General features: G+C 40.4%; 1 protein-coding gene across 1 annotated transcript in view; it reads left to right on the plus strand.

The window, feature by feature from the left end:
• The window catches only part of LOC140128249 (venom factor-like), a 50,654-nt gene that overhangs the window by 10,720 nt on the left and 24,001 nt on the right, over window positions 1-15,933 (plus strand). The window contains exons 4-17 of the mRNA XM_072149808.1: window positions 166-236; window positions 650-744; window positions 847-929; window positions 1,740-1,827; window positions 1,967-2,069; window positions 2,587-2,707; window positions 3,811-3,926; window positions 7,340-7,486; window positions 8,181-8,387; window positions 9,540-9,743; window positions 10,907-11,068; window positions 11,159-11,288; window positions 11,453-11,527; window positions 14,234-14,434. Of these exons, the coding sequence (XP_072005909.1) occupies window positions 166-236; window positions 650-744; window positions 847-929; window positions 1,740-1,827; window positions 1,967-2,069; window positions 2,587-2,707; window positions 3,811-3,926; window positions 7,340-7,486; window positions 8,181-8,387; window positions 9,540-9,743; window positions 10,907-11,068; window positions 11,159-11,288; window positions 11,453-11,527; window positions 14,234-14,434 (1,803 nt within the window). The remainder of the gene's footprint in view (window positions 1-165; window positions 237-649; window positions 745-846; window positions 930-1,739; window positions 1,828-1,966; window positions 2,070-2,586; window positions 2,708-3,810; window positions 3,927-7,339; window positions 7,487-8,180; window positions 8,388-9,539; window positions 9,744-10,906; window positions 11,069-11,158; window positions 11,289-11,452; window positions 11,528-14,233; window positions 14,435-15,933) is intronic.

A 15,933-nucleotide genomic window follows, 5' to 3' on the forward strand; every position in this document is an offset into this window, starting at 1 on the left:
ATACTGGAAGCAAGGGAATATGAGCTCAAGTTACTAATCCTACAGTGTATGAGCTAAGGTATTCTACAACTGCAAAGAAAAGAATATAACATACTGCTGATCTCTATATAACTAAGCTCATGATGATTTCACTGATATGGATATTTCTATTTCTTTGTTATGAAGTTTTATACAGGCTTTTTACCATGACCCCTAATCTGAAGCCACTGAGCAGGCCGGTAATCATCGAATTCCTGGTAAGACTAAAATATTCTTCAGTATATGTCATGTTCAAGAGATGTACAGGACATTGCTGGGTACTTTGTAGGGCACAATGTTAGATTGGTCAATCTTAGCACCAGGGTAAACCATGACGTATCTAGAATCTGGGTTGGCCTTGTACAGACAAGGTGCTTTGCGTGGTAATTCTTGTTGGAACCTCAAACCACAAATGAAAATAATATAAACATATATAATCCACCGGACGTCCTCAGGACATAGAAGTCCTGCTGCCAATGGGTGGTCCTCTTGGACCCCAGGGTAAGTACAATATGGTTGGTCCTATAAGGGTATTGCACTTACCTTTAAAGTGTAAAGTAGTTTAACCACCATGTTTGGTCACCATCGTAGACAATTTCTTACTGATTTGGTTCCTCTGAATTCTTCACAGACTCCCGGGAATGTCATGGTCAAAAGAGATCTCGTTCATCAACCTTCCAAAACTGGGATCATTTCCTTGTCTCATACACTGACTGACCTTGTAAGGTGAGAGACAATCCATGGGCATAGAGGATCAAATATTTTGCATGTGGTTGTTGATACTGTTGATTAAGATGATTGTTAATAGTTTTGTCCTCTGTTTTAAAGCTTGGGCTTGTGGACCATATCAGCAAAGTTTGAGGACACCTCCATTCAGAATTACACCACACAATTCGAAGTGAAGGAATACGGTAAGAGTGGAACTGAAGCCATCCGGTGGAGCAAAGGATTTGTATAGAACCTGTCTGACTTCTTCTTCCAGTTCTAGTAAAAATTAAATTATCCAAACCTTGATATCCAGCAGCCTCGTGCAGTAGATGAAGGCTTAGTCACACAAGAGCAGAAAGACGATGGATATCACCCATCCTCCTGATCCCACTGCCAAATTCCCTGTTTCCCAGCACTTATCTATATCTCCTAAATCGGGGGTAGGTGCTCCTAAACTTATTAGGATATACACGGCCTTCCAAAATATTGTAGAAAGGGCCAACCTTACAAAAAACACTGAAAGTTAACTCTTAAATGTATCACAGACTAAGGTCTTTGCTTTCATTGCACATCACGGGGTCCTTTAGGAAATTTGTGTTGTTCATCTAAGAGATGATAGATATTTGAATTCAGATAAGGGAAATCCATGTTGGCATCTTACTTCTTCCAACAGTTACCAGCCGTTATTTTAAAAACTGGCTCGAAAATTTCAATTAGCACAGAATAAATCCTGCTCGTAGATAGAAGATCTCAACAAAATTTTGCCATGATAGAATAGAATTTAGTAAAAAATTATTTGGAATTTTCCATCCTGAACATTACATTTAAAGAAAATTCAGAGCAATAACATCAATGAGCGTTTGTCCCATTGGCAGAAGTCCTTCTTTCTTGTGTGTTTTATAGATGTATCAGCCCCAAACAGCACTCCATGTGGTGAGAAGAAGTATTGCAAGTTTTAACAGCCATTAAGAATGTTTGTAATTTTATTTCACAATTATTTTAATTCATTTCAGTTCTACCAAGCTTTGAAATAAAAATTACTACATCTAAGAATTTTTTCTACATTAAAGACAAAGAACTTAGGGTGGACATAGAGGCAACGTAAGTGGAAAGATTTGGCTATGTTAAGTTTTCATGAAGATGTTTGTGGGAAGTTACTTGGTGATGCAGCTATCAATAACATCTATAGAGATATTACTTATTGTGACTGGTGGTAAAACATTATTATATTTCTCTCTAGTTATCTCTATGGGAAGCCTGTGAATGGCAAGGCCTTTGTGTTGTTTGGAGTCAAGAGAGACAACGAGAAGAGAAGTCTACCAGATACCTTAAGGAGAATAGAGGTAACGATTATAATTTTTATATCTTAAAAGTTTATTTTAAAGACTTGAAATTACAGTTACCATTACCCTCCATGTTATGGAGGGGTTAATAATATTAATATGTTTAAATTGCTTTACATGAAATGGTTCATGGAAAACATGGCCCAATTAGAAAAGCAAACCCATGTTTTCTAAAACCATGGTGGACTTTCTTTGGTCCTTAAATGAGTGGTATGATCTAGTTCCTCAGAAAATGAGGCCAAGCCCATCAGAATCTGTAGACTCCATCCACAATTTAACCATAGTTACATTGTTTATACGGTTGAAAAAAAGACACATGTCCATCAAGTTCAACCAAGGAAGGGGAAGGATTGGATGAGGTTAATGAGGGGTCTTCAGCAGGACACCCCCCACGTACAAAGCAGCATTCAACTGAGTAGGGTCAACATATGTCCTTACAGGACACATTGTCAACGTATTGACCAGTAGATTTCCATGTGTACACACTCTTATTTTCTCAATTCAACCTTAAAACCAGATTTCCGATGGTGAAGGTTTTACTGTATTGGAAAGAAAAGACTTGGTGAAGTATTTTCAAGAAGAATTGGACATGTTACAATGGACCTTATATGTGTCCGTCACTGTCATTACTGATTCAGGTAGGTGATAGTAATCATCATAATCTTCATACAGACTATATCCAGTATATCTAGTAAGATTCCTATTAGGCAGCATCAGCGGTACTTTAAAATATCAGCAATTCCTAGGAAAACTCAGTCTCCATTACATTGCATTTCAACTAGGATAACAATGCCTTGTATACTCTGTAACTTGCCACCATATATTGCCAAATAGCAAATATACACACTGCCATGCAACACACAAATGAAAGGGAGCTGGCTTTCTTTTTTGGGTTCTTACTGTCCGTCAGTTCTAAAAAACAACTCCGCTCAAGCAGATAATGAAATGGAGGTTATAAGACCTCAATTCTTAGGATAGGTGCACATTAGTAATTTGTGGACCCAAACCCGAAATGCACTTCAACCAGAAGTTGGGGTTCGAAGTTCAGCTCACAAAACCACACCTCACGATTAAAGAAAATCTACCATTCAGTTAAAGTAAAAATACCTTCAGATGCTCCCCTGTCCTTCTCTTCATCCTGGTGCTTGTCTCCTCTAATCATGACCATAATCATCGCCTGAATCACCTAGAAAAAAGACTTATAAAAAGCAAGCCAGAGTGTGGGAATGCGATGTCTGGTGCTCGGGCTGCTAATTATTCACGCCCCCATGGTAGAGGGTTGTGCAGGGGCGTGCATAATTAGTAGCTCGGAACACCGGATATCGCGTCCCCACACTCTGGCTTGCTTTTTATAAGTCTCAATTCTAGGTGATCCAGGCAGGTCAAGACAAGCACCGGAATTGGGATGAAGAGGAGGTCAGCTGAGTATCTGTAGTTTATTTATTTTTACTTTTTGTGATTGGTAGATTTCCTTTAACTCTTAAAATGCTGCCAGCAAAGTCATGGCAGTGCATATTACTGGTGGCATTTAAAGGGTAACACCTGTGATCGGTGCTAGCACTGATCTCGGGCCTTACCAGTGGGGGTGATTGAACTTTTAGTCTAATCAGGGACCTTAAAGTGTTGGCTCATCCCTAGTGCAGATTCCAGAGGTTCAGAGATTTTTGCAACATTCTGTGCAGAAAGCTATTAGTATATTACTGAAGCTTTATCTCCAATCATGTAATGGTTTCTCTTCCAGGCAGTGACTTGGTGGAATCTGAGCTGGAGAATATTTTTATTGTGACGTCTCCATACAAAATCCTTTACACAAAAACATCAAAGTATTTTAAGCCTGGCATGCCATTTGATCTTATGGTAAGTGGCATGGATTTTCTGCCCTGTCTCTTAATATTACTGTATTGTATTCCTATATTAATATGTTATAGACTTGCAAAACCACCATCTTTATCTTAAACAACATACATATAAAGAAAAAATAAATAAAAAAATAATTGAAAATAACAACTATCCAACTGCCCACAAACCCTATAAACAGTTTAACTGGACATAAAACCGAATGGGCTAGAATTATCTTCATTTAGTTTAGGATTTTGCTATCCTTTTAGTAATTTTAGGGTCATTTAATAAACCTTATAAAAGTTTAAGATTAAAAAGACACTCACAGTAAACTAATTATGTTAAATCAATATTCTATACAATACAATGAGAAGATGCGGCCACGTCGAGAGGTTTTTTGACCACTACAAGTTTGAAAGGGGCAAACGGGGCAGAATAGTTGTTGTGCATAAAAATTCTAAACAGCTAAACACCTTCTGGTCCAGGTTGTTTTCATAGAGCAGGGAAAGGCTTCATCTGTCCTTAATCTGCCTCTTAATTATGATGCTCTTTCTGGCAGGGAATTACGCAGATTCCTATCTGCTTTACATTGAGGATGAGCTGATTGAGGACAGTGGACAGACCACCATCTAGGCCTGTGTGACCAGGCAATGAGACACAGTGCCGGCAGACTGAGCAGTAAAAGTGGCAACCAGACATTTTTACATTGTCATGATGTTGTCCATTACACAAGGGCAAAATGTGGCCTCACACCTCCACCCCGACTTATACACAAGTGTATAAAAAAAAAAAATTACAAACTTACCTTCCGGTGCTCTCCAATGCTCCCCACGGCTCCTCTTCTTCTTCTTGTCCCTTGTAACAGAGGGGGCAGAGACGCCTCCATGCCCTGTGCCCTCCGTTGCACACTATGACGTCAGGAGCTAGTGGGTTGGCTCTCACCCGATAAAATCTCGTTACATGAAATGAGAGCGAGTGTCAGGTCAGGTTTGTTGTCTGGACAACACTCACTCACTTCCTGCACCTCCCAGGGTGCATGTGTTCAGGGATTGTCTATAAAAACGATGATTGCCTTGTGTATCCCTCAGGGGTCCGGAAAACATTGCATTTTGTCACAACACATAATTAATAATTTGTCAGACTACTGGATTGCCACTAGGATTGCCACCAGACCCTCACTACCGCAGTAAAATGGGGGCCTTTTTTCCACCTCTAGATAAGGAGAAATATTTTTTTTTACCAATACATTCTCTGCAGGGAGTTGGTGGCTGTCTATGTTCTTCATAGCCCATCCATATGCAGGTCCCGTTCAGTTAGTCCGAAATACACTGTAAAGTCTGTTTCCTGCAGTTGTTGAGACAGATGCTACAAGCTGGCTCTTTTTATATCACTATGAATGTCATATACACAAATCTGGTTTATTCATTCTCACTTATTTTTATTCAGACTTTTGACATCATTTTGCACTTTCATGTTTTTTATATGGATTTTTGCAGCTTGTGTGATTGGTTGTTTAGTAATCGATGCACTCCTGTGTGATCGTGGTGGAGGGAGAGGATGCCTGGCACTTTCCAATATTTTTTTTTAGTTTAGGAAAATTCTTAGATTTTTAAAGAATTCTTATACATTTTAAGTCTTGTATTTGATGGGGGAAACATGATTAATGGCTACTGGTGGCAATGTGACTTGTCTACCTGGAGCTCTGTGACCATTTCATAATCAATAAGGACTATGATCTGCATGGTGCAGCAATGTACATTGATTAGAATGCCAAACTTACTCCCAGTGCTTCAGAATAATGTTTGTTACACTCAATTAGTAACAAATAAAATATTTCCAAAATAAAAAAATCAAATTTTGGGGAAAATTTGGTAAATCATTGTCAGGATTCATGGGAAGTGGACCCACTGTACCACAGTGGACGATAACATAAGCTGACACCTGGGAGTGGAGGCAAAGTGGTACCCAGTTTCCACCAGAGCCTGCCACAAAGCAGGTTGGACTTGCAGCGCCGTGGTACCAATAGGTTGCTCCACAGGCGTGACTTTGTCCTTGGTGGCGGAGAACAAAGTTGTAGAGCAGAATCATAGTCAGGGACAGGCAGAAGGTCAGGACAGGCAGCATAGGATCATAGTCAGTAGCGTATCAGAAGGTCAGGCATGGCAGCAGAGGAGTGTAGTCAATAGCGGAGCAGAAGGTCAGGACAGGCAGCAGAGGAGTGTAGTCAGTAGCGTAGCAGAAGGTCAGGCATTGCAGCAGAGGAGTGTAGTCAATAGCGGAGCAGAAGGTCATGGCAGGCAGCAGAGGAGTGTAGTCAGTAGCGTAGCAGAAGGTCAGGCATGGCAGCAGAGGAGTATAGTCAATAGCGGAGCAGAAGGTCATGGCAGGCAGCAGAGGAGTGTAGTCAGGATCAGAACCAGGGTCATTAGCCATAAGGAACAAGCTTTCTCTCAAGCACAAGGTACAAAGATCCGGGGGGGGGGGGGCATAAGGGAAGAGGCTGCCTATTTATTGGATTTCCAGGTGGCTAGCGCGCGCAATTAGAAGCGCGCTGGCCCTTTAAATCTCGAGAAGCCGTCAAGCGCGTGCCTTTGGTGGTGGGTACGCGTACGCAGGATCGTGGGAGACAGGGCTGGAATGTGGACAGGTGAGTGAGCCTGCCGCACAGCTGAGGGAGCACAGGGAGACACACGGGTGCACCCGCAACCCGAGAGGAGGTTATTCTCATCTCCCTCCATCATGACCCCCAGATTATTTCTCATCTCCCTCCACAATGACCCCCAGCTTATTTTTCATATCCCTCCACTATGACCCCCAGGTTCTTTCTCATCCCACTCAATCATGATCCCCTTATTATTCCTCATCTCCCTCTAACAAGACCCCAGGTTATTTATCATCTCCCTCCACAATGAACCCCAGGATATTCCTTATCCCTCTCCACTTTCAGTTTTTAGTATTATACTATAGTACTATACTATATTTTTTTTCAGTCTCTATTTTTACTGCCTTTTTATGTTTTTGAAAAGTTTATTTTTCCCTTTATGATCTTGTAACGCCACATCAACACTACCTTATTGTTTTAGTAGCTTACATGTTTTATCTTTTGCATTTATTGCTCATTGTTTTATTAGTTGACCACATTGTTTTTTTTAGTTTTTATTGTGCTTTTTCCCTTTTCTTTCACTGGACCTTTTTCGGAATAAAATTTTAGTGTTTATTTTTATTATTATGTATAATATTCCCTCTAAGAAATGGCCCAAATGAGTGACACGTGGTACAAGCAAAGCTGTGTTGAATGTAGAGGTAACAAATGTAATTAGACCTTGAGGAAGACAGAAGGTCCCTCTGCCATGAGAACACACGTGTTTTGTTAATAGTCTATGGTATGTAAAAAGGACATCATCTAAAAATTTTATTTTAATGCATTTTAGGTATTTGTCACTAATCCTGATGGGTCTCCAGCTCAACGTGTCCCTGTTGTAGCAGAGCCAGGAAAAGTGAGAGGAGCTACCCAGAAAGACGGAACTGTTCGGCTGAGCATAAATACTGCCTCAGATATAAATGTGCTACAGATCACGGTAATTTGTCAGTTTAAAATAGACTAATAAAGCTGCTGATGTTTAGGTGGACATCATTGTTTTTTCTTATTAGAGGAATTAGTGGAGTTGATGGGAAACCCTTCCCGACCTTTATTTTATAGGGGTTGTCCAGTCAATACTTTCCTGATTGGTGGTGGTTCCAGTGTCGGTTTCCCCATGGATTACAAACAGAGCAGCCAGTCGCACATCTGGTCGTCCAGCTGCTCTATTCATTTATATAGGGCAGAGAGAGATAGCCATGTGGTAAACTCGGCTATCTCAATCAGTTCCATAGACAGAGAATGGAGAGGCAGTGCTCTGCTCATTTGGGGTTTGAAAGGGTACAATAGCTCCCCATTCTCATGAGACCCCAAAGATCAGCAATGGATAGGGGCTAACTTGTTGTGACTGGGCAATCCTTTAAAGGCAAAAGTAGAATTTGCAACAAAGCATCATCAGCTGCCGAGTCAAGGGGACATCCTCCTGGTCCTCCGGTTTCCTCCCACACTCCAAAACATACTGGTAGGGTGATTAGATTGTGAGCCCCATTGGGGACAGGAACCGATTTGACAAGCTCTGTGCAGCCCTTTGTAATCTGTGCGCCCTATATAATTAAAGGAATTATTAATTATTATTTATTATTATTGCTTCACTCTTATCTTGTTACAAATGTGTATTTTATTTTTGCTTCTAGGTGTCTACAACAGATGACCAATTAACCAAGGACCAACAAGCTTCTGCCACCATGGTGGCCTCTGCCTACAAACCCACTGGTGGCAACTACCTTCATCTCAGTGTCACCGGAGGGGAACTGGAAATAGGAGCAAATGCAGCTGTCCACTTTAATATCAGGAACACCGACCCCAATGTCCAAGATCAGATCAACCGCTTCAACTATGTGGTATGCAGTTTTTATTATTTTAGTCTAAACTTTTTCATTGTGTAAATTTGCGTCACGTTTCACTTTAAAGTCCACATGATTGATGGACACGCAGACACTTTTGATGAGCGGCGCTAAACCACAATATTCGGGTCCAAAAAACAAGAACTCAGCCAGAAGTTTGGCATTTTAGCTAACCCCCACTAGTAAAGCCTATAATCGGTCTTGACACTGATCACTGGTGTTAAATATTTAACTCTTTAAATGGCGTCACGTGAGCACTTCCATTTACTCTGGTAGGATCTGTGTTTTCCGATGATGAGAGTGCCGATACTTGGGAAAATGCTGGTGGCACATAATTGATAACACCTGTGATCAGTGCCAAAACCGTTACCGGTGTCACCAGTGGGGGTGAGCATTGGGGTGCGGTATGGTAACCTGAACACTAAATGAATGGGTCCATTCATCCATCACAGCCACCTATCATTTTGGATTGGTGTGTTCCAAAGTGAATTTTCATAGTCTGTTCTCAGAGAGTCGCTGATTATCTCAAATTAATTCATCCCCTAAAAGGACAACAAAGAAGTCTCATATTTTATCATCTGATAAACTGTATAATACTGAAGAAATACAGAACAGTTAACTGATCAAGTTTCTTTCGGTTATTAGACACATGGGGGCTCATTTACTAAGGGTCCGAACGCCGCACTTTCGCCGGCTTGCACACGTCAGAAATCAGGGGGCGGGCCGTCGGACAACCCAATGGATTCAGACAAGGAAATGTGTCGCAAGATCAAGCACTCACATGCACCAGGAAGAAGAAGGTGAACTTCGGTGGATCTCGGCGCAGCAGCGACACATGCAGGAACTCGGGCACACGACCTTAGTCAATCGCGCTGGACCCTAATCTTCGTCGGACAAAGCAACGCGGGATCGCGACGGGAGCGAGTAAGTAAATCTACCCCATTCTGTAAGATTGCTGTGGTTCATGTATTACATAGACCACAATTTTTTAGGTGCTTTAAGACGTGCCCCAAACCTTGTGGAGTCTCTGTACAACATAACATGTAGTAGACTTTTATGGTTTCTGTTTTATATCAGATGGGTCTCAATGTATATATGGTTTTGTTTTCTTATATAATATCATGTATATATATTTTTTTTTACATAAAGATAATGAACAAAGGTCGAATAATGAAGGTGGGGTCACAGAAGAGGGACAAAGGCCAGAATTTTGTGACTATGTTATTGCCTATAACAGAAGAATTTATCCCGTCATTCCGCATTTTGGCATACTATACTGTGACAACCGGATCGGGCCGGGCGATTGTAGCCGACTCGATATGGATTGATGTGGCAGATACCTGTATGGGAACGGTGAGAACATTTTGCATTAGAGATGATGCCAGTCTGATGATCCTTCTGCCCTAATAATTCTAGTAGATAACCAGATCTGTGAAATGTTGGTACCACGCAATGCTCTTTAGTAGCTTATGGGAATTGTAAAATCTACCTGAATTCACATTTTCTGTGAACACTTTCTAAAAATCTTCTACATTTATAGCGTCATCTATGGTAAAATAAGCCATTTATATTAAAAAAAACCTGTTCTACTAAGGTATTATATACATTGAGGCGTTTCCTGACCCATTTTATGGCTTCAACCATCAAAAAAATCGCCTTTAATTCCAGTTGACCCTTTATTTGGTCTTAATTTCTATATATTTTCTTTTTCTTCCGTCGTCTTTAGTTTTATTCCTTTTTTCCCAATCTCTGCTATTTCTAAATCACACTCCTCACTCGATGGAGTTGTTGAGGCCACTGGTACGTTGAGCTGCCCACTGCACTGGAACCATGAGCAAAGAGCATAAAAGATCTGTCTTCCTGATGCCATGTAATACAAGTGCAACAGTAAATGACTGTCCTCATCAGTTTTAAATGTCAAGCAGGTGGCATGACCGCCTGTCTCAGTGACCATAGAATTTGTACACCGCAACGGTCGCAGTGGTCACAGATATAATCAAATCCACAAGCCCCTGTAAAATACTTTAATCCTTGTTTGACATCTATAATTTAATCATCGTAAATCCTTCAGCCTTACCCTGTGCACTGTGATTTATGACACATGCCGCTAGATGTTTTCCCATTTCCCTTCAAGAGATTATTAGGTCATCAGTAAGTCTATATATAGACTATGTATAGTAATGGAGGTCTCCTTCTACTTCATTCTCACAATAATTACAAATTCTAACCATAGAAATTAACTCGGCTGCAATTTCTTTTTCAATGTGAGCTGCTAAAAGTTTAGGAAAAGTTGTGTGTAAGAAAAAATTCGGTCCTGGGGCCGGTGAGTCTTTACTATCACCCTGGGTCACAACTCATAACTGTTGTTGTCACAAGCAGTAATAATTCGAGGTTAGCGTGTCCTCCACACAAAAAGAAGATGACTCCAAGTCTTGGTTGGGTTTGGTGAATGGATTCTAAGTGTAGAAATTAATTTTTTCTTATGTTCTTTTTTAATGATTGAATGTTTTATACAGCTAAAGATAACAGGAGAAAGAGACAGAGACAATGCAATTCAGAGGCCTTCAAACTCCATGAAGCTGAAGCTACAAGCAGATCATAAGGCTACTGTGGGACTGGTGGCTGTGGATAGAGGTGTCTACGTGATCAACAGTAAACTAAAGATCACCCAGAAAAAGGTCGAAAATAGGAATCATATGCAATGTATCTCTAAAGTTATTATGTGACTAGAATGCAATTTTCACTGAGTATTATCTCCTTCTGTAAAGGTCTGGGAATCGGTGGAAAGATACGACATTGGCTGCACACCGGGAAGTGGTGCCGATACACCAGGGGTGTTTTATGATGCCGGCCTTGCACTACAGACAAACTTCCAGATAACAACTCCTCAGAGATCAGGTGATCAATTCTAAATGTTTTAGTCTTCCCATTAGTGGTTCATGGACTGTTCGAGGATTGTTCAACTAGTACCATTATTAATCATGATGGAGACCCTGAAAAATTCCACAATATCCACAAATTTACCTATTATGAGGGATTTTACATTTTACCTTTCTTCTCAGAGCCTTTATGTCCCCAAAAGCTAAAGCGTAGACGACGTTCCTCAGCCATACTGATTCAAGAAAGGGACAAGAAAGGTAAAGATAGGACAATAAGTGGTCACCTGCTAAAATCACCTGATGTATATATTATTGTATGTATTATGTATTTCTTTCTTTCATAGTAGATTAGATTGAATAAGACACGGGTTTATCAGGTCTACTCACCTAGAGTGTTGATTCAGAGGTAGACAAAATACCCCATGAGGCCAATACCATGTAGCCCATAGTGGGAGAAAATTCCCTCCTTACTCCAAAAAATGCCATCAGAAAAAGTTTCTGAATCAACATTTGATGTAATTTTTGCCCCTGCTGGACCCGTCCAGTGTCTCACTATCACAAGATCATGTGGCAGAGATTCGACATGCTTTTACAGTAAAGAACCCTGAAGATGGGAAAACAGTCTGGGTATAGATAATACACCTTTACTATATTTGGCAACAATAAATATAGCAAACGGCAGCACTCCAAATCCCACGTAGGTACGTCGTTTCAATGGCAAAAAATCCTTTATTCAGTAGAACATGTGCACATATGGAATGACACACAAGCGCCTAAGATCGACGCGTTTCGATGCTATCGCGTCTTAGATCATGACTAAGATGCGATAGCGTCGAAACGCGTCGATCTAAGACGCTTGTGTGTCATTCCATATGTGCGCATGTTTTACTGAATAAAGAATTTTTTGCCATTGAAACAACATACCTACGTGGGATTTGGAGTGCTGCCATTTGCTATATTTGTTGTTGCCAAATTCAGAGTTTTTTCAGTCAAGGATTCGGTGGCGGGCACCACCACAAGGACGGATTGGAGGAGGATACAATTCGGGTGATTGGGTGAGCGAATCTGATTTTCTATTTTTTCTACCCCTTTACTATAAGTACAAACCTATATCATAGAATATCATTAAGATTCTGTACCTGTACATTGTTATTGCATAGTCTCGTGAACATTTTTTTTTCTAAACTCAATGTATGTACTTTTTATGAGCATACATGCCTATCTCATGTTACATCTCATGTTACATCTCATAATTTAATTTTAGTTCACTGCCCAACAATCTCCCCAAGTTTTTTCTACTTTGGTTTTGCCAACTAATTTATGCCTAAAACATAATTGAGTCATCTGTTTCCGTGGCTCAAATGCTTACATCCTTACATTTACCTACATTAGTAGTGATGAGCGGAACCATAGTCTAATATTCAGGTCCATGTCAAACATTGTGGATTCGGGTCCCTGGAACCGGACTTGTACCAGAAACTGGGAAGCTGATCTGCCAATAAACTAGCATTTGGCCCCCAACCAACCAGTGTCTTTAACTGTAGGGAGAGGAAGGGCTTGTGGTATTATCATTGCTCTGTATCTAGATACCCAGAGCTTCTAAAAGCACAGTCTAGGTACCCACAGCATCTTATTGGATAGTGACAACAGTATTTTGTTTGTTTTAATTAATTTTTTTAAATTATTTATTTTGTAATCTTATTTTATTATTGTAAGTACTTTACCTAGCTAATAGTTAGCAAGGTAATTGCCCTTTATTACCCCATAATTTTCAGCTGTCAAAACCCGAACTTTGATGAATGTGCCCATCACTATTCTGTAACAATTTCTCTCTTCATACTACCAGCAATCATAAATCTATAATATGATATTATCCTTCTATCATATTATCCTATCCTGCTCTGTAATACTCTACTATCCTTTTCTGTATTGTTATACTATCTTTCTCTGTAATGTTTACTATCTCCTTATGTGAAGTATACTATTCTCCTCTGTGATATTACACTATCCTGTCTAATATTATACTATTCTCCTCTGTAATATTATGCCATCCTCTACTATGATTTTATACTATCCTCCTCTGTAATATTATACTATCCTATCCTGTAAAACGATATTATCCCCCCCCCAGTAATATTATACAATCCTCTCCAGTAATATGACACTATCCTCCTCTGTAATGTAATACCATATAATACCAATGTTATATTATTCTCTTCTCATATATTATACTATCCTCCTCTGTAATATTATACTATCCGTAATACTATACTATTCTCCTCCCCCCCAGTAATATTATACAATCCTCTCCTGTAATATGACACTATCCTCCTCTGTTATGTAATACCATATAATTCCAATGTTATATTATTCTCCTCTCATATATTATACTGTCCTCTTCTGTAATATTTTACTATCCTCCTCTGTAATATTTTACTATCCTCCTCTGTCATATTGTACTATTCTCCTCTGCAATGTTATACTATCCTCCTTTGTGTTAATTACAGAGCTTAGTATCATTTGTTAATATCAAAATTATACTCTGTAAACACTCTTAGGTCATTAATAAAAAATATTCAAAAGAAAGAGGGCCCAATACTGATCTCAGTCAAACATAACTTGTAAATGCATCCCAATCTGAAAATGTGGAATTATTGGCGACCATCTCTTCGCTATCACTAACCAAATGAAAACGATTTATCCCCAGTCCCAGCAGTCACATTGTATGTACAATATCAAATGCCTCGTAAAATTCTACATACACAACAACCACAGCTTCCCCATGGTCCATTTTACTTATTATTTGCAGTGAGATATTCTAGGATAACATTTCTAACAAGCCCTTCGTAGAGTACAAAGGCTACTGCCAGGTCTGGAGTATCTGGACCCACATCTTGAATTTGTGCGCCACATTTGCTATTTTTCTGTGTTCTATGTTGACAATGATCTTCTTCATCCTTCCAGCATCAGAATACACAGGGCCAGAGAAGAAATGCTGTGAGGACGGTATGCTGGACAACCCAATGGGTCATGACTGTGAGCGTCGGGCACGCCATATTATGGATGGAGCAAAATGTGTGGGCGCTTTTCTGGATTGCTGCAAACACATCACAAAGCAAAGGGAAACTGAAAAGAGTCTGCACAGAACGGATGATACTGCAAGAAGTAAGGAGATGGGATACGCGATCATCAGGGCCCGATTCTAACTAGGAAGGAGACACAAGGCAATTGGTCTCTCTATTGTCGCATGAAGTTGCAATCTATAGAATAATAGATAGTATGAATATGTCAATTCCCTGGCGCGATCCCTGATCTGGAATGTCCGATGATAATGCACTCTGCCACGATTCACTTAGATTGTGCGCCCAATATCCTGCATGTGTCGCTTCCCCGCTCAGGTCCCCCAGAGTTCACCTTCTTCTTCCTGGTGCATGTAAGTGCATTGTCTTGCGACACAATTTTAAAGTTAAATCCCGCGCTCAGTCCAAATCTGTTGGATCATCCGACGGGCCGCCCCCCAATTTCTGTCGCATGAAAGCCGGCAGAATTGCGTGCGACACAATCCCCTTTTAAATACCTGTCCTAGCCGTGCAAAACCCAAATATGTCGGAATATCCAACGAAAGTGCGGTCCGTGGACCCTTAATAAATAAGCCCCTATATCTCTATGCTAGGCTGGTCAACCAAAGGTTGTTAAAGGTGTCACTTCGCTTTCCTTCATCTGGAGAAAAACCAAGCTTGGTGCCTCTTACCATCAAAATGTAGCTGAATGCTAAGCGTAAATCTAAAACTTTTTTTTTCACTCTAAAACCTTGCAGGTTGTGTTACCTCTATGAACCACCTGTGCCTCCCTTTTCACCCCTCCATGCCCCCTTGATGTGAAGATGGTTTGCTAGCAATTGCGATTATTTCAGGGCTTATACACCAGTTTTCTGGCATATAATCCCTGATAATTGTCCCCCAATCAGTGAGATTGTCATTTCTCAATACATTATCTTATTATGGTACATCCCCTTTTCTGCTTCATACAGCTTTTGCTTTAATTAACCTAAATGTTAGAAAAAATTTGGGTACAATTGATGGCCTATGGTATTTCAGCTGGGGCAAAGATAACACTATGTGAGCCTATCATTTCTTTATATACACTCAAAATGACAGAACACACAATGGGGCTCATTTACTTACCCGGTCCTGTCACGATCCAGCGGTGCGTTCTCCGACGAGGATTCGGAGCTTGCTGGGATTCACTAAGGTCCGTGCGCCCGATATCCACTAGGTGTCGCTGCTGCGCCGAGGTCCCCCGGAGTCCACCATCCTCTTTCTGGTACATGTAAGGGCGTGTTAAGCGACACTGTTTTTTTCTTAAATAGCATGATTTTTCCGAATCCGTTGGGTTTTTTGATGGCCACGCTCCCTTTTTTCATCGCGTGCAAGCCGGCGCCAATGTGGCACAATCCGATCACGTGCGCCAAAAAAAAGGGGCAATTTGGCGCAAAATGGTAAAATTCAGAAAACCCGGTGGAAAAAACGCGATTCGGACCCTTAGTAAATGTGCCCCAATGTCCTATATGCCTTTGTGTGTCCCATATGATTGTATCCTAATATAAGTATTATATCAGTATTTTATGCTTATTTCATAAATTTTATATATTCTAAAGTCAAGAA

This window comes from Engystomops pustulosus, chromosome 4, assembly GCF_040894005.1.
Source record: "Engystomops pustulosus chromosome 4, aEngPut4.maternal, whole genome shotgun sequence".
NCBI classification, from domain to species: Eukaryota; Metazoa; Chordata; class Amphibia; order Anura; family Leptodactylidae; genus Engystomops; species Engystomops pustulosus.